Source organism: Tupaia chinensis, unplaced genomic scaffold (assembly GCF_000334495.1).
Source record: "Tupaia chinensis unplaced genomic scaffold, TupChi_1.0 Scaffold139431_1, whole genome shotgun sequence".
Lineage (NCBI taxonomy): Eukaryota > Metazoa > Chordata > Mammalia > Scandentia > Tupaiidae > Tupaia > Tupaia belangeri.
In genome coordinates, this window is record NW_006199316.1 from 712,125 (window position 1) to 736,035 (window position 23,911).

General features: G+C 53.3%; 1 protein-coding gene across 1 annotated transcript in view; it reads left to right on the plus strand.

The window, feature by feature from the left end:
* The first annotated feature begins 1,474 nt into the window (after positions 1-1,474).
* Positions 1,475-23,911, plus strand: part of PCSK7 (proprotein convertase subtilisin/kexin type 7) — a 26,585-nt gene continuing 4,148 nt past the window's right edge. Inside the window, exons 1-13 of the mRNA XM_006161886.3 lie at positions 1,475-1,621; positions 2,104-2,583; positions 3,242-3,376; positions 3,895-4,060; positions 7,219-7,309; positions 8,153-8,207; positions 8,672-8,810; positions 10,309-10,409; positions 13,839-14,006; positions 14,392-14,499; positions 15,231-15,333; positions 22,159-22,315; positions 22,810-22,904. Coding sequence (XP_006161948.1) covers positions 2,116-2,583; positions 3,242-3,376; positions 3,895-4,060; positions 7,219-7,309; positions 8,153-8,207; positions 8,672-8,810; positions 10,309-10,409; positions 13,839-14,006; positions 14,392-14,499; positions 15,231-15,333; positions 22,159-22,315; positions 22,810-22,904 — 1,786 coding nt within the window. The 5' untranslated portion in view covers positions 1,475-1,621; positions 2,104-2,115. The remainder of the gene's footprint in view (positions 1,622-2,103; positions 2,584-3,241; positions 3,377-3,894; positions 4,061-7,218; positions 7,310-8,152; positions 8,208-8,671; positions 8,811-10,308; positions 10,410-13,838; positions 14,007-14,391; positions 14,500-15,230; positions 15,334-22,158; positions 22,316-22,809; positions 22,905-23,911) is intronic.

A 23,911-nucleotide genomic window follows, 5' to 3' on the forward strand; every position in this document is an offset into this window, starting at 1 on the left:
CCGGGCCGGTGAGTTGGGAACTAGGTGGGGGCTGGACATGGGAAGTCCGGGTGGCCCCGAATGGGGAGGGGGCGGCGGCTGGGGATGAGGGGGGCGCACGGACGGCGCCTTCGGTCCTGGCGTGGACAGACCGGGGTGACCGGGCCCTGGGGTCTTGGATTCCAGGACAGTGCGGGTCCTCACGGGGAGGGGGCACACTGCACGGGAGGGGCGATCGGTGGAACTGGGCCCTGCACGGAACCTGGCGCTAGGAGCTAGTCCCAGAGGCCGCGAAGACAGTCGCTGGGAGGCAGAATCTCGGGCTGCCGGCTGATCATGCTCTTCTGCTTCTGCTTCTACTTCTTCTTCCCTGGCCACTGAGAGCTGCCCAGACAGACCTAGCAGTTGGGGGAGAACGAGGTTTGCTTTCAGAAGGTCCTTAGGTTTCCTTTCCCAGAAGCCTGGGGCTTCAAAGTGCTGCTCTGCCTCGGAGACAGGAAGCGCTCGGGTTTCTCTTTCTTCCGGAAATCTGTGATGGGATCTGCCTAGTGGGCCTCTGTCCAGAAACCTATCGAACGAGATTCTGTTTCTGCTTACCAGAGTATGCAGACGGGGCAGCCGTCTGAACATCTTGGGACTGTGGAGCCTCCTAAAGGGCAAGGAGGAGCTTGAGGGGGGATCTACCTGGAAAGCTAAGAGAAAAAGTGATGTGGAATGGAGATTTTGGAGGGAAATACTGTGTGTCCTACGATCTCTCCTGGTCCGGAGAATGCTCAGTAGAATACCCCTTTTTCTGGAATGCCTGGAGTTAGATCCATTTGGGTGTGTGTCTGAGTACTCAGCCCTGGCCCAGGGTGGACTCTAGACAGACTTTCAAAGGAAGCCAGGCCACCTGTAGGTATGCACACAGCCTGCCACCCCACATGCCTGTCCCTGTCCCCACAGCTGCCTGCCAGTTCTAATCTGGCCCTTTTCTCCTTTGAGGGCTCCTCAGACCAACTGCCTGGTTCTGACCAACCCGGGCAACTGGAACCCTGAGCCTTCCGTCCATGCCGCCCTGCTGAGCTCCCTACAGGGGAGGACTTCTCTCTTCTCTCCTAGTCACCCACGTCCTTTGTGCCTGCTCTGTTGGTTACAATCTCCGTCCTTCCCCTTCCCCCACCACCTCCTGTCTATCCTTCAAAAATACACAAATGAGGACCTTAGCTACCACCTGGACCTCCAGGAGGGGTATTTCTCAGGAGCAATTTCAGTAACAGTTAAGTCCTCTGCTAGGCCTCTGAGGGGGAAATGAGAAGAGAAAAATGACATGATCGTTAGGATAGAAGCAGGGCTTCTGGGTTTTGCATTAACTTGACCTTACTGGACCCGTTCCGTTCCAGTCTATGACCTGTTTCCGATCCTAGAAGTGATACTCGAGCATTGGCCCACTTTGTCCCTGGATCTGGAGCTCACAGTAACCTCTACTTGTTCCTCTGGGTTTGGTGGGACACTCTATCTTTTGTTTTTGGGACCTGCAGGTCGGCAGCCTGTGCTCAGAGTCAACGCTCTCCACACGGAAAGTAATGCCTCTCTTCCATTTGCACAAAATGAGTTTGCCGTGGCTAGGCGGACGAGGAGCCCACACTCAGGCAGAGGCCAGGTGGGTGCAGGTGGGGGCAGCCCATCACGGGGGTTAACCCTGACAGCAGCTGCCCTGAGAAGACAGCTGGGGAAAGATCCGTATCCTCTATATGGGAGGGAAGGGCTCGCCTCTCCTAGAAAACAGTCATGAAGCTCGAACAATACGGAAGCAGGGCGCACTTTGGGCCCCGAGAGCGACCATGGTGGGGGGCAGATCAGTGCCTGAGCAGCCAAACACCATCGATTATCTGCTGTAATGAAGACCAGCCTGTGGTGTCTAGGGAGATCATCCACTGGAGTTAGTTCTGGCCTTCACTCCTCCCGGAGGCATGTCCCCACTGGTCAGGGATAAATGTGACTAAAAAAAGATGAAGCGTTTAATAATTTAAAAGGGGCAGACTGGGGGTTTCCTGCGGGAGCACCCTCATGGCTCAAAGTCTGCCTGTCCACTGCCGCCTTGTCAGCTCTTTCATCTCCTTTTTGTCTTCTCTTTGTCTGCAGCCTACTGCTCTGATGCCGGAGGGGAGGCAGAAAGTGGCACACGTGGATGCCCCCCTGGGCCTGCCCGCCCGTCTCTGGCTGCAATTAGCCGGGCTCTTCCTACTGGTTCCCTGGGTCATGGGCCTGGCAGGGACAGGTGGGCCTGACGCCCAGGGCCCAGGGGGGCTAAGCTGGGCTGTGCATCTAGACAGCCCAGAAGGCAAGGGGGAGGAAGAGACTCTGGAACAGCGGGCCGATGCCTTGGCCCAGGCAGCAGGGCTGGTGAATGCCGGCCGCATCGGAGAGCTCCGGGGGCACTACCTCTTTGTCCAACCAGCTGGGCACGGGCGGGCCCTGGAGGTGGACGCCCTCCGGCAGCAGGCGGAGGAGGTGTTAGCCAGACATGAAGCTGTGCGCTGGCACTCGGAGCAGAGGCTGCTGAAGCGGGCCAAGCGCAGCGTCCACTTCAATGACCCCAAGTACCCGCAGCAGTGGCACCTGGTGAGTCCCGCCCCACGTTTGTTTCAGAGGGATCAGTGCTGGTCCAGTTCTTGGAACTTTTGACTCTCTCACTTTTTTGTGACCGCCACCTTTTGCCCAAGAGAATCTCTCTGTGTTGTTTTGCCTCTGGCTTTCCCCCCCCCCCCCCGTGTTGTCTTCCAGAAAGCTGGAGTGCTGCCGTGTTTGCGTGGGGGGTGCTGCAGCCAGGTAGCTTCATTCCAGCTCTTCGGGCATGTGTCCCTGGGCAGGCTGCTTAACTGCTCCAGCCTCAGTTTCCCCATCTGTAAAATGAAGGTCATAATAGTGCCTACCTCACAGAGTTATGGTTGGGGTGAGTGAATTAAAGTGTGTGAAGCGCTCAGAACAGTGTCCGATGTGTGGCAAACACCATCCCCTAAGCGGTAATGATTGGCATTGTTGCATAATAAGTACGTTTTCCAACCCTTCCTCCTAATCCATGTCACCCTGAGCCGCCCAGGAACGATGCCCAACTTCCCTGGAGACTGAGGCTGTGGCAAAGCTCTCTTGTCCTTCCCTGACTCGGTTCACACCTAGAACCTCCGTCTGATTCTTGGTGGAGGCCAAGGTGAAAGGGGCTGCTTAGCCCTGACTGCACCTGCCTGCGTGTTGCTGGATTCCCACCATGTCTCTTCTGCAGAATAACCGGCGGAACCCCGGTAGGGACATCAATGTGACCGGCGTGTGGGAGCGCAACGTGACGGGCCGAGGGGTGACAGTGGTGGTAGTGGACGACGGAGTGGAACACACCATCCAGGACATCGCCCCCAACTATGTGAGTGGCCCTAGAGCGACCCCTCCCACCTCTGGGTCTTCACCTCCTCGATTTCGCCTCAGTCTATCTTGTCCCCTTTTACGAGGTCATTGTACCAGACAAAGGGCCTGGGAGGCCAATGGTTTTCCTGTCTCTTCTCTTCCGCATACCAGACTGGCAGTCCAGGCACAGAAGGTGGCGCTAGTCCCAAGGGAGAGCAATCACAGGAGGGCCAGAGGGATAAGGAGGGGCTCTCTCGAAGGTTCTGAGTACCTGCCTCTCCTGGCAGGCCTTTGGGTAGCCCTGCATCACTTTAATCCCAGGGCTTCCCAGCCACCGAGCAGGGGCACATTCCCCCATAGGTAGGAGAGGCTTGCTGCCAGCGGCACCTTTCCCTATTGCCTGAGTGTCCTGTGGCCCAGTCGGCTTGCAGAAAAAGGCAGCCAGGAGTTCCACCTGTGCTGCGCCGTCTCCTCTTAGCTCCAGGACCTGACCCTTTAGCCAGTAACTGACCGCATCTCACCCCTTCCACATTTCAGAGCCCTGAAGGTAGCTATGACCTCAACTCTAACGACCCTGACCCCATGCCCCACCCGGACGTGGAGAACGGCAACCACCACGGCACGCGGTGCGCAGGAGAGATCGCCGCGGTGCCCAATAACAGCTTCTGTGCAGTGGGCGTGGCCTACGGGAGCCGCATAGCCGGTAACGGAGCTTCGGTCCAGCCTGGGTTGGCCTCTCTCGGCCGGTCTGCTTTCCCTGCACCAACCCCCACACACACACTCTGACCTGTCTCTGTCTCCCCGCTTGACACAGAGCCTAGGGCTCATAACAGGCATCTGTAGGCCAAGTCAGTTGGTTTATTTTTCAGTTCTGTGTGGCTCCAAGCATGTTTTTAGCCGCAAACCCTACTATGTAAAGCAGATAAAAGTGGAAATATGCTTTATGTGGCTGGAGACCCCCCCATGCACCTGCTCCGTCTCCTCTTTTTCTGACCATGGCTATGTCCCATCAGTGACCCAGCACATTGCAATAACTCATTACTGGACTAGTTATACACATATTTTCATGATTTTTTCTATTTCTTCTTAAAGAACTATTTTATTGGGAACCAGCAGTTAGCGTAATGGCTATGTTGCTGGATTCCCACATAGTCGACCGCCGTTCGCGTCCCGGGCCCGGGGGCTTTGAAAGTTCCTGCTGCCAAATCTATAAACCTAGCTTCATCTCTACCTGTTCAGGATAATCTTCTACCACATTCTGGATCCTCTTCTATTTGGAATAAGGACTTTGTCCTATAAGGACTTTGTTCTATCCATTATCACCTCCCTCTCATCACACTTTAAAAACACTAAAGTGCTGGGAACCAGCAGTTAGCGTAATGGCTATGTCGCTGGACTCCCACATAGTCGACCGCCGTTCGCGTCCTGGACCCGGTGGCTTAGAACTCACGCCGGTCGCGTGTGCATGCGTGGTTTCTCGCTTTCTGTCTCTCTGTCTCTCTCTGTCTGTCTGATGAGCACACGCACCCTATAGCAAAAACCTCTAAAAAAAAAAAAGAACTATTTTATTTAACTTTATTTATTTTAATTTGACCAGAGAGGTACAGAGTGACAGAGAGAAAGAGAGAGAAAGTGAGAAAGGAAGCCACCAGGTCTGGGACTCGAACCGTGGTTAGCCATGTGGGAGTCCAATGCCCTTAAATCACCACACCACCTGCTGCCCCCCACGTATTTTCATTATTTACAAAGCACCTCGCGTTGGTTCTTCCACCATGACCTCATGCAACTACAGGGACTGCTCTTGCATGTCACGGTTCTCCAGCTCCAGGCCTACTGACAGTCCCATCTGCTCTCTGTTTTTGTAGGGAGCTTAGCACTGTCTGCCATTGGAAGTGGTTCTGTGAGTCTTTCACCTCTCAGTCTGTCCACCACAAAGCATGCAGGGAGTGAATGGGGAAGCCCTCCCCACAATTCCTAATGGGTGCTTGGGAACCAACAGACTGGGGAGGCTGCCTGTTTTCCTCTTACACTCCAGCAGAGGGCAGCAGCCCCCCATGGGCGAGGCTATAAAGGAAGCCACACCGTGCAGGGACCAAGTTCCTCCTTTTGAAACTTGAGGTCCCCAGGGTGTGACCCACTGCATTTTAGAGGGTGCAGTTAGTACCCAGGAGGGTGGTGATGGCGCTGAGAACTACATGATGGACGCCTGTGTGCTGAGCCCTGGCTAGGTGTTTCACATGATGAAGAGGAAGAATGAGAAGGGACTTCGCTCACCTACATTCAGTTATGTGGCCCCGCCCCACAGATCCCGTCATTGTGTTTTGTTTTTTGATTTTACAACACAGTGAGAAGGAAACTGAGAAATTGCCCTCCAGAGAGGATGGCCACTCCTCCATCCCTTCTCCTCCATTCTCCTCCTGGGATTTTGGGCACACACATACCCCAAGTATGACTTTCTCCTTTTTTTTTTTTTTTTTTAAGAAAGAAAGTATGATTTTCTCCTTTTTTTTTTTTTTTTTAAGAAAGATTTTTATTTTTATTCTTTTTTAAACTACTTCTGCTTTTTTTTTTTCTTTTTTTGAGAGAGAGAGAATTTTGCTATTGGGCATGATTTTTAAGCCGGAGACAGGGATAGAGAGACAGAAAGCGAGAAATCACCACCCCAGGGGGAATGGCTACACCACAATACCTTATCCATTCTCCTGTCAAGATTTCGGGCACATATGCACACACACCTGGTGTGAGTTTCGAGTTGCCAGATCAAGGACTCAAACTGTAGTCGACCCTGTGGGAGTCCAGCAATGCAGTCATCAAGCTATCTACTGGTCCCTTAAAGATTTTTGGTGTAGGACATGTGCAATCACCAGAGAGACAGAGAGATACAGAGAGACATAAAGCAAGAAATCACCCCCTGGGGGGATGGCCATGACACAGTCCCTTCTCCATTCTCCTCTCAGGATTTTGGGTACATGTGCACAAATGCCCAACATGAGTTTCAAGCCACCCGGTCTAGGACTTGAACCGCATTCGATCATATGGGAGTCCAGTGACCTAACCATTACACTGCTGGTTCCTCAGTGTGATTTTCAAGCCACCAGGTCCAGGACTCGAACCGTGGTTGGGCATGTGGGAGTCCAGCACCTTAACCATCATGCCACCTGCTGGCACTGACCCTGTGATTGTTTAAGTCTAAATTCCAGCATGACATTAAAGATTTGGGGACAGGAAATACATGTCTGTAGTACAAAAATTCAAAATGTATAAGGGGCTAGCCCCACAGGGGCAGGGGTTAAGGGCTGTTCAGTGGGAGCCAGATCCCCCAAGGCCAGCCGCGGTTCAGATCTCAGCCCTAGGCAGCTTGGAGAATGTAGACCTGTGCGCATGTACACCCAGACTCCTGGCAGGCTGGAGAGATACAGAAGGAATTGAGGTGTGCCCACACCCATGGGCGTGCTTTCTTTAACAAGCCTGCTCTCTCTCTTTCTGGCAAGTGCACATACCCTCTGGCAATTAAAAAAAAAAAACCTTGAAAAATTCAAAAACCCAGGGCCAGCAGGTGATGTGGTTAAGGCACTGGCTTCCTACATGACCAACTACAGTTCGAGTCCCAGACCTGATAGCTTGCTTTCTCACTTTTTGTCTCTCTCTGGTGAGAGCATGTGCCCTATAGCAAATTATAAGATAGTAATAATATATAAATAAAATTAGATAAATCTTTTAAAAAAATTCAAAACCTACAAAAGAGCATGCAGGGGAATCAAGCCTCCCATGTGACTCCCCAGGCCCAGGCAGGGGACCAGCACCGTTACCACTTCCTCATGGGGCCAGCCCTGTGATGAGCTGCGGGGCCTTCTGTGCTAGGTATCCGGGTGCTGGACGGACCTCTCACCGACAGCATGGAGGCTGTGGCGTTCAACAAGCACTACCAGATCAATGACATCTACAGCTGCAGGTACGTCAGCCGTGGGCGAGGGTGGGAGTGAGCAGCTCGGACCCGCCCTCCAGCCAGAGACCAGCTTGGGGGCCCACTCAGGCAGGTCCAGGCAGGGTCTCCTCGTTGGGGTCAGCTCACAAGCCCACTGCGCTCATTTCTCCAGATCCCCAGCCACTGGGTGGTTCTCAATCTCAGGTCCCCATTTTCCCAGTCACTGAGTTGTCACGTGAGGAGCTGCATCTTCTGCCACATTTCTTTGCTTTCTTAACTCATGAGGCCTCTGGGGGAACGTGGACTTTGCTCTTCAGCCACAGGTAGCTGGATGCCCAGCACCACTCCCCACTGCCCTGTGTAAATGAGCCCACAGCTCAGGTTGGGCATGGATGATCTAGATAAGAAGGAGCCAGGAGGGACGACCCCAACCTGCTCCTGCCCCTAAGCAGCACCTTCGTTAAATCTACACCATCCCCACAAGCTGTTTCCTCTTAGAAAAGGAGCAGAGAACTCAGCCCGAGAGCCGGGAGCTGACACGGGAGCACCCTTTCACGGGCACCCTGCCACTGAGCCTGACAGTAGGTCCCTAGGTCCGGAGAGGGACTCCTGCTGCTGTTTCATGTACTGTTTCCTGGGAAGGGAGTTTTAGGGGCAGGATAAAGTAGCCCCAAACTGGGGGCAGTTCCAAGAAAAAGAACCTTCTGCTTCGGTGGAGGGCCGGGCCTCGGAACCCTGTGGTTTTCCATTGTGGGCATCCTGGTCTAGAATCCTCAGGAGGAGAATAGGAACGCAGGCAGGGTGTGGCCTGCTGAGACTGGGAGGCCCTGGGTGGGCAGCCGCGGCCACCCTCTGGGTGTTTCTCAACAGCTGGGGACCAGATGACGATGGGAAGACAGTGGATGGCCCACATCAGCTCGGAAAGGTAACTGAGCTACACGAAGGTTCTAGGAGACCTAAGACACCCTCTCCCGTCAGTCCTAGAAGAACAAGTAAAAGCTGATCCCTCTTCCCGGCCCAACCCGTTCGCAGTGCCAGACCTCTGCCATCTGCCCTGCTGTGACTGCAGGAAGAGGACACCCAGCCTGGGGACAGGAAGGGCGACAGACGCCAGCTCTTACAGAGCAGAGCACGGCGGTGCTCTGAGATTGTGTTCCTGCTGTCGCTTTCTGGGCTCCCTTCCTGGCCTCCCACCACCCCCTGTGAAGCGAGAGCCTCATCAAACCTTGTCCGACCAACAGCTCCTTGCCCATCTGGTGTCCGTCTCTAAATCTCTTTCCCCCGGGCCCAGCGCCCTTTGAGCTTTTTTCTTGTCTTTTTGGAAGGAGAAGAGAGAGACAGGTGTGGTATGAAGGTCCTAACTGATGGCCTGCCGCTTTTGCTTCTCAGGCTGCCTTGCAACACGGGGTGATCGCTGGCCGCCAGGGCTTTGGGAGCATCTTCGTGGTGGCCAGTGGCAATGGTGGTCAGCACAACGACAATTGCAACTACGATGGCTACGCCAACTCCATCTACACGGTCACCATAGGTGGGCGCCTGATGGGTGTGTGTGGGGCTCAGTGGTGAGGGGATTGGTACCCTCGTGCACCCCAGCTTCGGGGCGCCTGTCTAACCCTGAGAGTACAGGCATCTCTGGGCTCAGACAGGGCTAGCCCAGCTCTGAGAGCGTCTCAGGACTTCTTAGATGTCACCATGCCTGGGAGCAATTTCACGCATCACTGGAGATCGGCCGCTATCTCTACCCTCACCATAGCTGCCTGGCCCCCCCTTTCTTGGTCCACTCACCTCCTGCTTAAAGCCTCCCTGGTTCTCCAGTAGCCTGAAGTACGGGCCCTCTACCTGTGCTCCCAATCGTCCTATTGGCTACCCTAGCGATTGGTTGGTTGGTTGGTTCATTTATTTTTTAAAAACAAGCTCTGGCAAGCTTTAGTAAAGAAAAACGTTGCATGATTAACCTTCCACCGGTCTGTTCGGGCATACTTCTAATGATCTCGGAATCACCTGGATCAGTGATAGCCGGTGTGCATACTCTGTCATATTTTCCGCATGCTGTGCCCAGTTCAATATGATTTCCACCGTAGTGATGGGCACCAGTTTTGTCCAGCAAGGCATAGTGCTCTATTTCAGATTTCCTCAAAGCCAGACAGTTGTTGGCGAGGATGACCAACTTGGCTTTGCCTTGTCTGACCGTCTTCAGAGTCTGCTTGTCCCCCAGGGCGTACTTCCCACTTTTCATAACAAGTTGGAGCTGAGAGTTGATGGACTTCAGTGACTTTTTCATCTTCTTTGTGGCCACCATCTTCCTGCCTTGGGTGTCGGATGGCCCCCAACCAAAAGCACCCACCAAGATGGCTGGGAAAGGCTATTTTAAATTTTACTTATTTATTTTTTGGAGAGGTTTTTCTTTTTTTCTTGCTATAGGGCACGCGCACTTGCCGGAAAGACAGAGACAGAGAGACAGAAAGCCAGAAATCACCCCACTGGGCGGATGGCCATGCTGCAATCCATTCTCCTCTCAGGATCTTGGGCACACACATACATGTGCTCAGCGTGAGTTTAAGCCACCGGGTCCAGGACTCGAACTGCGGTTGACTACGTGGAAGTCCAGTGACATAGCCATTACACTAACTGCTGGTCCCCCAACGGTTTGTTTATTTAGCCAATTTCCTGCATGACCGTTGGCTCCTCGAGACCTGGGCTGGCCTTTTCCCCATGGCCCTGGTGCCCCGCACAGAGTGTGGAGCCCAGTGGTGACTCAGTGAATGCTGAAACGTGTGGATGAATGAGTAGAAGTGGAGCAGAAGGCCCTGCTTTATCCTGGAGCCTACCAAAGGCGCGCTGCTGGGCTCAGGGTGCCCTTTGCCACTCAAGCCCACCTGCCCAGCTAAGGGCTGGAGGCACTCGAAGGATGTGGACCGCTCACGTCATTTTTAAACTCTAGTCAGTCCCCTGGGTGAGAACTCAGAGGCCCCTATTACAGGACAGATCCCTCCCATCAGCATCTGTTTCTCACCCTCTGTCCCCAGGTGCTGTGGACGAGGAGGGACGGATGCCCTTCTACGCAGAGGAGTGTGCCTCCATGCTGGCGGTCACCTTCAGCGGTGGGGACAAGATGCTCCGGAGCATCGTGAGTGCCTCCTGGGCCCTTTGTGCCCTCCCTGGCCCCACAGGTCCCTACCTCCCTGCCCTGACCCTCAGGCTTGTCCTTCCCAGCAGATCTGTGGCTCTTTGGGACATTGCTTTTGGAAGAATGGACCTGAGGGCTCGAGTAAATCTGCAAAAATGTTTTTTTAACCCTGAGTTAAATAATAACTTATGACAAATGCACTTATTGTTATAGAAACTAAGTGTCATACAGCTTCTTTGAAATGTCTCCCTTTGGGGCCAAGAGTTGGCATGGTGGCTAAGGTGCTGGACTCTGACATGGCTTGCCTGGGTTCCCGTCCCAGACCCTACAGCTTAAAAATCACAGCAGGCACATGTGCGTACATGCCCAAAATCCCAGGAGGAGAAGGGATTGCAGTATGGCCCTCCTCCCAGGGGAGTGATTTCTCACTTTCCCTCTCTCAGTCTCTCTTTTTCTCTCTCTAGTGAACACATGCACCCTATGGTAAAAACCTAAAAAAAAAAAAAAAAAAAAAAAGAAAAGAAATGTCTCCCTTTGGTAGAATGTGGGCTTTCGCTCATTTCTGTGGGCTTAAAAATAACTCTGCATTCCGGTGCCGATCAGCCCTTGCGTACATACTGTGCGTTCTGGCATGTTCTGCGCAGGGGTACGGTGAGTGGTTTTGTCTGTGTGGGATGGTTGGGAAAGGAGCCAGCGATGTCTCAGGTCAAAATCTTTCCCTGGTGCAATCGAGGCCATAGCAAAGGGGGTTGCAGCATGGCCGCGGAGCTGCCCTAGCCCCGGGAACCCATTAGAAGAATTCAGGGGTTGGGACTGGCCGGTGGTTTAACAGTTACGTCGCTGGACTCCCACATAGTCAACTGTGGTTCGAGTCTTGGACCCCATGGTTTAAAACTCATGCTGGGCGTGTGTGCGTGCATGGCCAAGATCCTAAGAGGAGAGTGGAGAAGGGATTGCAGCATGGCCGTCACCCCTAGGGGGTGATTTCTTTCTTTCTGTCTCTGTCTCTCTCTCTGGTGAGCATATGTAGCCTATAGCAAAAATCTCTCTTAAGAAAAAGAAAAGAATTTGGGACCAGCAGGTGGCATGGTGGTTAAGGCACTGGACACTCCCACATGGCTGACCAATGGTTCAAGTCCCAGACCTGGTGGCTTGCTTTCTCACTTCTTCTTTCTCTCTCTCTCTCTTTCTCTCTCTGTGCATGTCCCTCTCTAGTCAAATTAAAATAAATGAATGAATCAGTAAAATGAAATAAATCTTTAAAAAAGAATCCAGGGACTGGGGCTAGCAGGTAGCATGGTGATAAGGGCACTGGATTCCCACAAGGCCAATTGCAGTTCGAGTCCCAGGCCCAGTAGCTTAAAATTCATGCCAGGCGTGTGTGTGTGTGTGTGTGCGTGTGTGCGTGCACCCAAAATCCCAAGAGGAGAATGGAGGAGAAAGGACTGATGCATGGCCGCCATCCCCCCACCCCCCCGGGGTTGATTTCCTACTTTTCCTCTATCCTTCACTCTCCAGTGAACACACACACCCTGGCGAATATCTAAAATGAAATAAAGAAGAGTTCAGGGACCGTTGCCTCCACCCGGCTGGGCTCAGCTCCTCCTGGCAGGTTTAAGCCTGGTCTCCGGCCGCCATCCCCGGGCTCCCGCCTGTGCCTGTTGCCCATGCGCATGTACCCTGGGCGCTGGAGGCTCCAGGCAGGAGCTGGGCTGGAGCCAGGGGCTGTCTGATTCCTCCAGTGGCTGGACTGGGAGGTCTCTCTGGGACCCCTGGGAATTGGGCTGTTTTGTCTTTCTACTGGCTCCCATTTATTTTCCAAGGCTGAAATGTTGTCCTGCCAGTAAATGACTCCTGGTCAACACAGCGTTCCAAGGCTCTGTGCCAATTGACCCCGACCCCCTCCTCTCATCCATGGAGAAGAGAAAAGGCCTAAAGCAAAGAGGCCAGAGAGGTTTCTCCCCGCAGGCAGGCTGGGGGCTGCAAGGAAGAAGAGCAGGAACCTCTTCACCCTGCGGAGGGGACACAGTTTCCCCCGCCCAGCTGGGCCCCAGAATGTCCCGCCAGCAATCACTCTTGCTCTGGACTCAGCTTCTCACAACACCCCCCCCATCTATCCAAACTATAATTTGTTCAGGAACAAAAAGAGAGTTTGTTTAATCAATTTCCCATCTTGGGAATGTCCCTGCCTTGGAACCTCCTGCAGCCTCCTTTCAGTCCCGCCTCCCGGACCCCAGGGCAGCAGGAAGAGCTTCGGCTGAGGTCAGGGCCTGGGGCACATGCCTCCCGCCACCCCTCTCCCCTGGATTCTCCTGCTAGCCCGCTGGGCCAGTTCACAGGCTTCCCACTGCACACAGCCTGTCCCGGGAGGCTGTTTCCTTAACAGGGCAAAACCATTCTGCTCCCTGGCACAGTGCGGGCTTCTCACTCTCGAGGCTATAGCTTGGAGAGTGTCCCTTTTTTCCTGGGCATGCACAGTGTCCGGGTGAGAATCGCACCCCTTGGCAGCTGCTATAACAGTGGGAGGGACGTGGCACATACCAAGGAGAAAGGCAGCTTTCGGCAGGAATTGGCGCTGGGGTGCCTGGCCTGGAGGAGATGACGGGAGGAAGGCCTTCTCTGCCAGTAGCCCTGGCACTGTGTGCCGAGGGTCCACACGTCACTCAGTGGAATAGATAGGGGCTCTAGCTAAGCCCCGCGAGGCTGCGGGGTTGACGAGGGCAAGAGCAGGCCGGGATGCCACACGGGTGCCACCTCATCCCACCTGAGAGCCACAGATAGAAGGGGGCTCCTGGGCCTGGGGCAGTAAGGCCACTCACCCCGGAGCTGGCTGCAGAGTAGGCAGTCAGGCTGTGCAGATACTGAGCCCGTGCTGAGCCCGGAATGGGCAGGGACCCAGTTCCCTCTCCCTGGGAACACCCCCATGTTCACACCCGTGTCACTCCACCCCTGTCACTGAGTTGCCAAGTCAAATTTCCTTGGATGGTGCCGTCACTGCTGTCCTGGCTCCAGCTAGAGCCCAGTAGCTGCCCGACCACTTCCTGTCTGGCTGGGATGTTGGGGGTTGGAGAGTTGAGAGTGGGGTGTTGGGCAGAGAATTGGGAATGGAAGCAAGAACATCAGAAGAGCAAAATTCGAGAAGCCCTTGCCCACACCGAAGGCCTCTCGTATCTCCCGCCCGCCCAGCCATACCACGGAAACCGCCTTTTTCATTTTGTTAACCCTGGGCTCCGTCCTCCAGAGGTTCTTTCAGGAAGACAGGAGGATTAAGGTTCTCTGTCCCATCCTGCGAGTGGCCCGCTCTGGTCAAAGGTTGGCTTCTAATGAAGGAAAGGTCCACAAGAGGCTTTTTCTAAGGACAGCCCTGGCCCTTCCCTCCCAGCCCCTCGAACTCCATCCTAGCCCACCTTCCTCCATTCCACTTCCCAGGTGACCACTGACTGGGACCTTCAGAAGGGCACCGGCTGCACCGAGGGCCACACAGGGACCTCGGCGGCAGCTCCCCTGGCAGCCGGCATGATCGCCTTAATGCTGCAGGTGCGGCCCTGCCTCACGTGGCGGGACGTCCAGCACATCATCGTCTTCACGGCCGCCCAGGTGAGGCTCCAGCAGGTGCGCAAGGGGCAGTGGGAGGCGCCAGAGCCCCACCGTCCCCACATGAAGAAGAGCGTGGGGACCCCACCGAGACCACAGACCTCTGCTCGCTTGCGCCTGTTCCATGGGTGCCTTGTGCCTGCAGAAGGCAGCACCGGCTGGGCTCCCCGACTCTGGGCACGCGCTCCCGCCTCTCCAGAAGCTAGCCACGGGGGGTGACATCATGGGCTTGGACCTTTTGTCCCAGCTTTCCTTAGGGAATCCATTCCGAGTAGGCCAGAGGGAGCGTCTGGATGGGCTCAGCCCACAGGCCAGCCGGGGAGCCAGGGCTGCTTGTTGAGGTCAAGCTGGCAACACGCGAGACTAAGCAGGGCCCCTGTCCTTTCAGTATGAGGATCGCCGTGCGGATTGGGCCACCAACGAGGCAGGCTTCAGCCATAGCCACCAGCACGGCTTCGGCCTGCTCAACGCCTGGAGACTCGTGAACGCGGCTAAGGTGAAAGGGCAGGGGAAGGGCGGGCCTGACCCCGTGTGGGGTGCTGTGGTTGGGGGCGAAGTGTGCAGACCTAGCCTGGCACACCCTGGCACCTAGTAAACACCTTTCATTTCATTTCTCACCCCTTGACCCTCAACCCTGCTGCTCTCCTTTTGACAAACGGCACTGCAGGCTGGACGCCATACCTGAAGTGCCCAACCGGTGGGTAGGAGTAAATGGGGCAGGAGCATAGGGGGCACTCGGGCTCCCAGGTTGTTCGGCTCTCGGCTTCCACCTGGGCGCAGCTGTTCTCTCTGGCTCCTGGGCTTGGTGCCATATAGGCCTTCCAGATGTCAGCAGAAGCACCAGGAGTGGAGAAAGGTGGCTAGGAGAGGAAAAGAAGATAGCTAGGGGGCCAGCATGTGGCATGGAAGTTAAGGCAGCTGGATCTCACATGACCAACTATGTGGTTCGAGTCCTGGACCCAGCAGTATGAAAATCATGCCGGGGGTGTGCGTGTGTGCCCAAAATCCCAAGAGGAGAATAAGGAGACAGCATTGTGGCATGGCCATGCCCCCGGCGGGTGACTTCTCACTTTCCGGCTCTCTGTGTCTCTCTCTGGCAAGTGTATGTGCCGTAAACAAAAATAGAAGAGTGAGGCCTCCCAGGTCAGGTGAAAGTGTGCCTGCGTGTCTGTGAGTGTGAGTGTGACCTGTCTAGTCTGTTACTCACAAGCCCCTTCCCTTTGACAGGTCTGGACTTCAGTCCCTTACCTAGCTTCCTACGTCAGTCCCGTGTTAAAAGAGAACAAGGCTATTCCTCGGTCCCCCCACCTGCTGGAGGTCCTGTGGAATGGTAAGTAGTCAGTACAGAGGGGGTTAATCTTGGCCTGAGCTTCAGGGCGGGATGATGGGGAAATTAAACTCATCCTCCCTGCTGGCGCTACCCCTGCTTGTAGGAGCTGAGCTCCAGCCAAGCCTGTCGAGTTTTCTTTGACCATTTTAGGACATGTTGCTGCTTCTGAGTTGGCCGACCCAGCTCCATGAACCAGACCTTCCTCTGAGCTTACTCGTAGTGAATAGGCGCTGCTGAGCAGCCACAGAGGAAGGCGGTGGCGGGAGTGGGACGGGACCGGGGAGACCAGGCAGGAGTGGAAGGGGCTCCCCTGGCTCGATGCTAGGACCTTGCCAGATGATTGCTCAGACCCATGGCAGGTCTGAGCAGAGGAAGGAAAGGAGCCGGGCCTTTCTTCGTTGTTCTCAGACTTACCTAATAGAGACTCAGACACAGGGTGGGGACTAGCCGATGGCATAATGGTTACGTCGCTGGACTCCCACATAGTCGACTATGGTTCAAGTCCCAGACCCAGTGACTTAAAACTCATGCCAGGCGAGTGTGCACACATGCCTAATATCCCAAGAGGAGAATGGAGGAGAAGGGATTGCAGTGTGGACATCCCCCTAGGGAGCAATTTCTTGCTTTCTGTCTTTCTGTCTCTGTCTCTCCAGTGAGCGAACACACCCTATAGCAAATATCTCTCTAAAAAAATAAAAATCAGATGCAGTGTGTTGGGGTGGGATGGAGTGGTCTCCCTAGACTTCAGGTGCCCATGCCCTGCACCCCTTCCTCCATGGCACCCAAGGTCCCTAGAGTGGTCTGGAAAGGAGGGTATCTTTGGGGTCGGCAGTGTGGGTTTCTGCTGAGCACAGAGATGGAAGCCCTTCCCAGAGAACGGGGAAGCTGGGCTGGCCCGGTGCGCTGCTGCAGGCCCCAGGTTTGCACCTTCCCCAAAGTATCCCTGCCTCCAGCCCGTTGGGGGACTTCCTCTTCCCCTCGAGGAATTCTGGACAGGCAGGATTACTCACTGTCGTGAAGACAGAAGCGTGTCATGCTTGGTGCCCAACCAGAACCCTGTCCTCACTTTTGCCGTCCTCCGAGGAAGTGGACACCCCCAGAGCCATGGCAGGAGAGGAATGCCAAAGAAGGGAACTGGGAGGGGAGGGTGGGGCGCCTCCCTCGGTGGAGGCTTCACCCGGGAGGGTTGAACCGTCTCTCTCCCTAAGCATGTCCAGCATCTGCCAGGTTCCCCCGTGTGGAAGGAAACCCATGGGCTATTGCATTTTCCGTAAAAGGAACGTTATCTTGGAAAGGGCAGAAAAGCCTCAGCCACGCACAAGTTCGGGAACATTCCCAGGAATGTAGCTCATTCGGAACTCCTGGCTTCATGTTGGCGTGGAGATAGTGTGCCTTTTAACTCGTGCCTCCAGCCAGGGCTGTTTCCCATCACCTGTCGGGGGGCAGCTGACTTAGGGGAGCCCTAGGGCCCTTCTGGCTTTGTCCTCCTGTGCTGACCAGGGGAGGCCCCCTATGTCTGACAGACTTCACCAGGTACCGAGGCACCTGGAAACTGCGTATTTGTCACTAGAAGCAGGAGAAAGAAGGACATGGTCCAGGGCAGGGGAGAGCGGGGAGCTCTAGTGGAAAGAGCAGGGCCACCAGAAGAGAGGAGAGATTGAGGTGGCCCGGCCGGTGGGGCCTTCATCTGTTCGGAAGGCAGCAGGCGAACTGCCATGGATTTCGGAAGCCAGCAAACCTGTCTTCTCCTCTGACATGACAGCATTTCCCCCCAGCAGACAGAAGAGAAGGGATAAGCTAGGAGCTTGCTTGAGGTGGAAAGAAGTATGCCTAGTTTGTAGAGAACTGAGCAACATGGTCCCAGTTGAGAAACCTCCTCCCCCACAGCCAAGCTAGGCTTTTCCCACCAGGGCCTGGGTGACTCGACGTCTGGGGACTGGAATGTCAGCTTTCCGTAGGGTAGAGGGAGCTGAACGCCCCTGAGAGAAACGAGGAGGTGAATTCATGCTAAGACTCTAGAGCAGCATTGTCCTGAAGAACTTTCTGCAATAATGAAATCTGCTAGATCCGGGCCACTCGGCTCAGTGGCCACTAGTCACCACCATTTTCCCTGGAGGGGGCTTTCTCACTTTCCCTGTCTCTCTCCTCTGTCTCTCTCCCAGGAGCACAGTTGCCCTCTGGCAATGTTTAAAAATATATATGGAGGGGCTGGCAGGTGGAGTGGTGGTTAAGGGCGCTGGACATGGCTGACAGTGGTTCAGATCCCAGACCTGGCAGCTTGCTTTCTCACTTTCCCTCTCTCTCTTCTTCTCTGTCTCTCTCCCATGAGCACAATTACCCTCTGGCAACATTTAAAAGATATATATGTATATATATATATAGAATGAGAAAGAAGTGAGAATCATCATGAAACAAATGTATTGGCCAGACATTGGTAATGATTAAAGTTAGGTATTGCAAGCATGTTCTCTCCACTTTGATGTATGTCTGACATCTTCTATATTAAAAACTTATAAACGTGGGAACCAGCAGTTAGCGTAATGGCTGTGTCGCTGGACTCCCATGTAGTCGACCATGGTTCGCGTCCCGGACCCAGTGGCTTAAAACTCACGCTGGGCACATGTACGTGTGTGCCCAAGATCCCGAGGGGAGAACGGAGAAGAAGGGATTGTGGCGTGGCCATCCCCCCTGGGGGGTGATTTCTCGCTTTCTGTCTCTCTGTCTCTCTCTGTCTGTCTGGCGAGCACACGCGCCCTATAGCAAAAACCTCTCCAAAAAAATAAATAAAAATAAATAAATAAATATTCTGTATCAGCAGATGGCATAGCAGTTACATCGCTGCCTCCCACATAGTCATGTGCAGTTCGAGTCACAGACCTGGCAGCTTAGAACTCATGGACACCAGGTGTGGTCTTATTTTTTTAAGAGAGTATGTGTACTTAACAGAGAGACAGCGAGAAATCACCCCTAAAGGGGAATGGCCACACCACAGTCCCTTCTCCTTTGTCCTCCTCTTGGGATTTCAGGCATGCATGCACACGCACCTGGCATCAGTTTCAAGCCTCCGGGTCTGGAACTTGAACCACGGTCGACCACGTGGGAGTCCAGCAACGTAACTTACGCCAACTGCTGGTTCCAATGTACCAACTAATTTAATCCTACCAACTCTATGAAGTAGGTGCCCTTACTAGACTCATTTTACAGATAAGAAAACTAATTCACTTCTCACCACTAATAAATGGCAGAGATGAGATTTGAACCCAGACTGGCTGGCTCCAGAAACCACGCTGTAAGTGTAGAAGGCGAAGGAGAAAAGTCCAGAAAGAATTTGTTTTTGTTTTTCATGTGTAGTAGGAAAGACACTGCCACAAGATGGAGCCAAAATGATGGCTATGGGGCTGACCCAGTGTTTGCCTTCTGCCAGACGGCGCTGTGGAAGGACAAGGGGAGCCGGGAGGTCTGACCAGGTGTAGAGTGTTAGGAGAGCGCTGTGGGGCATAGCCCATTAGGAGAGAGGAGCCTGATGGATTGAGGAAACAGGTCACAGGGAATAGAGGAAGTGAAAGGAAGGAGGCTCTTTTCAGAGAAGGTGAAATGTCCGCTTCATTGGCTTCAAGGAGTTGATGGGGGAATTAAAGAAAATACACAGGGCCCAGCAGGTGGTGTGGTGGTTGGGGCATAGGCCTCTCACATGTCCAACTGTGGTTCGAGTCCTGGACCTGGCAGCTTGCTTTCTCACTTTCCCTGTCTTTCTCTGGTGAGCATGTGTGCCCTGTAGCAAATTAAAAAAAAAAAAAAAATGATGATAAATAAAATTCAATAGATAATTATTTTTTAAAATGATAGAGAATAAAGAAAATATACGTGCACATGTACGTACATGGGGAGGCCTGGGTAGATATCTACCAACATGTTCTCAGGGGTCCTGGGTGCTTCTCATTTCCGTTTTTGCCCATCTGCGTTTCTCATTGAACTTCAACTCACGTTGCTAATTAGAAAACACGCCATCAAAGTGTCCAGACCGTTCGGAAGTGAAGCAGCCCCATTACAAGGTTCAGGGAATGGCCGTGGATGCGGGTACTGACTTGGGAGAGGAAGGTCTTTGGAGTTGAGGAGGTAAAGAAATGTGAAGTGGGACCAGCAGATGGCATAACGGTTACGTCGTTAGACTTGAGTCCCGGATCCGGCGACTTAAAACTCATGCCAGGCATGTGTGTGTGCGTGCCCAAGATTCCGACAGGATAATGGAGGAGAAGGGATTATGGTGCAGCCATCCCCCCAGGAGGTGATTTCTTGCCTTCTGTCTCTCTGTCTCTCCCTGTCTCTCCAGCAAGCACACGGCCCTATAGCAAAAATCTCTCTAAAAAAGAAAAAAAAAAAAAAAAAAAGAAAGGTGAAGTTTGGGCCAGCCCTGTAGTGTAGTGGTTAAGCCTTGTGCTTTGGGAGCCAGATCCCGCATAGTCAACCACAGTTCAAGTCCTGGCCTTGGTACCTTGGAAATATGCAGGGTGCGTGTGTGTGGCCCCCAAGTCCTGACTAGACAGAGAAATGAGGAAGATGATTATGAGTGGCCATGCCCTGATTGCGTGCTTGCTTGCTCTCTTTCTCTGGTGAGCATAGGCACCCACTGACAATTTATTTTTTTAATTTTTAAAAAAAGAAATGCGAGACCCAACAGGTGGCATGGTAGTTAAGGACGCTGGACTCCCACTTGGCTGATTGTGGTTCGAGTCCCAGACCTGGTGGCTTGCTTTCTCACTTTCTCTCTCTCACTCTATCCCTCTCTGGTCAAATTAAAAATAAAATAAAATGAATAAATAAAGTTCTATAAAATAATTCTTAAAAAAGAAATGTCGGGCCAGCAGATGACATAGGGTTAAGGCAGCTGGATCCCAATGTGGCTTACTGTGTAGTTCAAGTCCTAGACTGGGAGGCTTGAAAAACACACAGGGCACATGAGCATGTGTGCCCAAAGTTCTAAGAAGAGAATAGAGAAGGGATTGTCGTGGGGCCACCTCCACTGGGGGAGGGTGAGGGGAGCAGTGATTTCTCACTTTCCTTTTCTCTCTCTTTCTCCGCCTAGCACACATGCCTTATAGCAAACTGTAAAACAGCCACAAAATAAAGAAATGTGAAGTGTTGGCATTAGCTAGATCAGTCTTCATGAACACTGGGGGCATAGTGGGGAGTGGGAGGTGGCGCTCTTCGGTGAGGGCAGTGAGAGGATCAGTAGGGACAGAGACCAGAAGGGCAGGGAGCCTGAATCACCTTTCCCTCCCCCTTGTTGGCCTCACTTATGTCTGGGCACACTGCCTCACTCCTAGGATGAGCTGGTCTCCTGTCACCTGTTCCTCCTCTCCAGTTCTTCCGGCTCACAGCTGTTTGAGTAATCTTCCCTCTGGGCTCTCTACAAAACTCCGTCATTGCTCAGTAATCCTTAACAACTCTCAGGTGCTTATTTAAAATAAAAAGTGTTGGGACCAGCAGTTGGTGTGATGGCTATGTCGCTGGACTCCCATGTAGTTGACTGCGATTCAAGTCCCGGACCCGGTGGCTTGAGCTCATGCTGGACACATGTGTGTGCGTGCCCAAGATCCCGAGAGGAGAAGGGATTGCAGCATGGCCATCCCTCCTGGAGGTGATTTCTCACTTTCTGTCTCTCTGTCTCTCTCTGTCTTTCTGGGGAGCACACATGCCCTGTGGTAAAAGCCTCTCCAAAAACAAAAAGAATGATTTACTTTGGGGGCTGGTAGGTGGCATAGTGGTTAAGGGTACTGGACTCCCACATGGCCAACCATGGTTCAAGTCCCAGACCTGGCAACTTGCTTTCTCACCTTCCCTCTTTCTGTCCCTCTCTGGTCAAATATAAATAAATAAATAAATAAATAAATAAATAAAGTTAAATAAAATAATATTTTTTTTAAAAGATTTATTTGGGACTAGCAGATGGTATAATGTCTTCTTGACTGGGCTTCCACATAGCCGACCATGGTTCGAGTCCCAGATCTAGCAGCTTAAAATTCACACTGGGCCCTCACACATGGGCATGCATGCCAAAAATCCCAAGAGGAAAATGGAGGAGAAGGGATTGTGGCATGGCCATCCCCCCTGGGGGGTGATTTCTCGCTTTCTCTCTCACTGTCTCTCTAGCAAGTACACACACCCTATAACAAAACTCTCTCTCCAAAAAAAAAAAATTATTATTTTTTAAATGTACTATAGGTGTCATGTGCACTCACCAGAGACAGGGGGGTGGGGAGTGACAAAGCAAACCGCCAGGTCCGGGACTCAGACCGTGATTGGCCACGTGGGAGTCCAGTGCTGTCTGCACCACACCACCTAGTAGTCCCCCATTTCCACTCTGTCTTCATACACGCCATTTCTCCCTTCTAGAACCCCCTACCAACCTGTGTTCACTGCCTCTTCACTGCTCTGTGCCGACACCCTCCCGCCATCTCGGTTCCCCGATGGGTTATGTGTACCTCGCACCCGCTCATTTCCCACTTGCAGTAGAAGGTGGGGACCGTGCCCTCCCGTGTCTGTGTCCCCGGCATCTGATAGCGCGCCTGAACCTACGAGGCACTCGGGAGACCGTTTCCTGGTGAACGAATGACTGACGTGACGGCGTCGGGCACACGCCTCGTGTCTTAGATATGTATCGTCTCCAATCCCGGACAAGGTTGGAACCTTGAAGGTGGCTGGAAGCCGTGTCCCGCTTACACCAGGTCCAGTTAGAGCCCTGTGGACGTGTATGTGTGAGCGTGTGCGACGAGGTGAGGGTGTCTGCGGGCCGGCTTCCCAGCTGCCCGGCCTGACTTCCCACAGTCAGCAGGACGGACCTGGAGATGTCGGGGCTGAAGACCCTGGAGCACGTGGCCGTGACAGTGTCCATCACCCACCCACGACGCGGCAGCCTGGAGCTGAGACTGTTCTGCCCCAGTGGCATGATGTCCCTGATCGGCGCCCCCCGCAGCATGGACTCGTACGTACATCCGCCCAGGGCCTTCTCAAGGAAAGCGGTGGGAGAAGTGGACACTGGCGCTGGCCTAAGCCCTCGCGATGCTGGCTGTCTTTGGCCTCCGGAAGCCGTTCGTCACAGGCTTTCTGTGCTGGCAGTGTGCGGGCACTGTTCACGGCATAGGTTTTCTCTAATCCTCGTGCTGACCCCGTCAAGGAGCCTTTGTGACCTCCTCGTACAGTAAGGAGACCAGTCACAGAGCTAGGAAGTGCTGAGGGTCAGAATGAACCCAGACCTGTGGGGCCTCCACTCCTGGGCTCTCTCCATGTTGGTTTTCCCACTACATCATAGTGACACAAGATCCCAGGGGCAAGGGGCAGCACGGGAGGACCCCTCATGGCACCCCCCCAAATGGCGGTGGCTCGTTTCCATGGCTGTCGCAGTAGGGGACCATCTCTGGGAGCAGAGGTCAGCTCCTGCACCATGCCCTCTGTGTTCTCCGCTTTGTTCTTTCCCAGGGACCCTAACGGCTTCAACGACTGGACCTTCTCCACTGTGCGGTGCTGGGGGGAGAGAGCCAGAGGAATCTACAGACTCGTCATCAGGGACGTGGGTAAGCCCCCTGCCCTCCCACCAGCACCCCACCTGTCCTGGTTGTCATCTGGTCCCTCTGTCTCGGAATCCCAACAGAAAGGGCCCCGTGTGGAATACCTCGAGTTGCCTGGACCAAGAGCATAGATACAAGGACTCAGCCCCATCCCAAACCGCGGGCACAGTCGGCGCCGACTGTTCGTTTTTTCTGCCTCTCCTGTTCCCTGGAGACGTGGCGGCCCGTTTTCCTCGGGAGAGCCACAAGGAATGGCTGAAGCCACATTTCAGGTCCTTTCGCATACAACCGTCCTTTGGCCAGCCCTGGTAGGCGGGTAAGGGCAGGACTGATTTTCACCATTTTTTTTAAAGCTGAGGTCTAGAGGTTTGCAGTGACTTGTGGAAGGTCACAGTATCAGTGAAGGTCACGTGATCATTGATACTATCTTCAATATTAGTGAGGAGGCCAGAGATGGGGCCCACCCCTCCCACTATCCAGTCAGCTAGGTATTCACTATTCCGGCGGCTTCCAAACCTTTCTCTTCTTTTTTTTTTTTTTTCTATAGGGTGTGTGTGTGATTGCCAGAAAGAGAAAGAGGGACAGTAAGAAAGCACCCCAGGGAGGCGGCCATGCTGTAACCCCTTCTCTGTTCTCCTCTAGGGATTTGGGGCATACACTCACAAGTGGCTGGCTTGATTTTCTTTCTTTCTTTCTTTCTTTCTTTCTTTCTTTCTTTCTTTCTTTCTTTCTTTCTTTCTTTCTTTTTTTTTAATAGTTATTTACTGGGGCTGGCAGGTGGCATGGTGGATAAGTGTGCTGGACTCCCACATGGCCAACCACGGTTTAAGTCTTAGACCTGGTGGCTTGCTTTCTCACTTTCCCTCTCTCACTCTCTCTGTGTCTTTCTGGTCAAATTAAAAAAAAAAAAAAGAAACAAAATGAATGAATAAATAAAATTAAATAAATAATTGTTTTTAAAAATATTTATTTTATTTTATCATCTTTTTTTTTTTTTTACTTTTCTAAAGAGA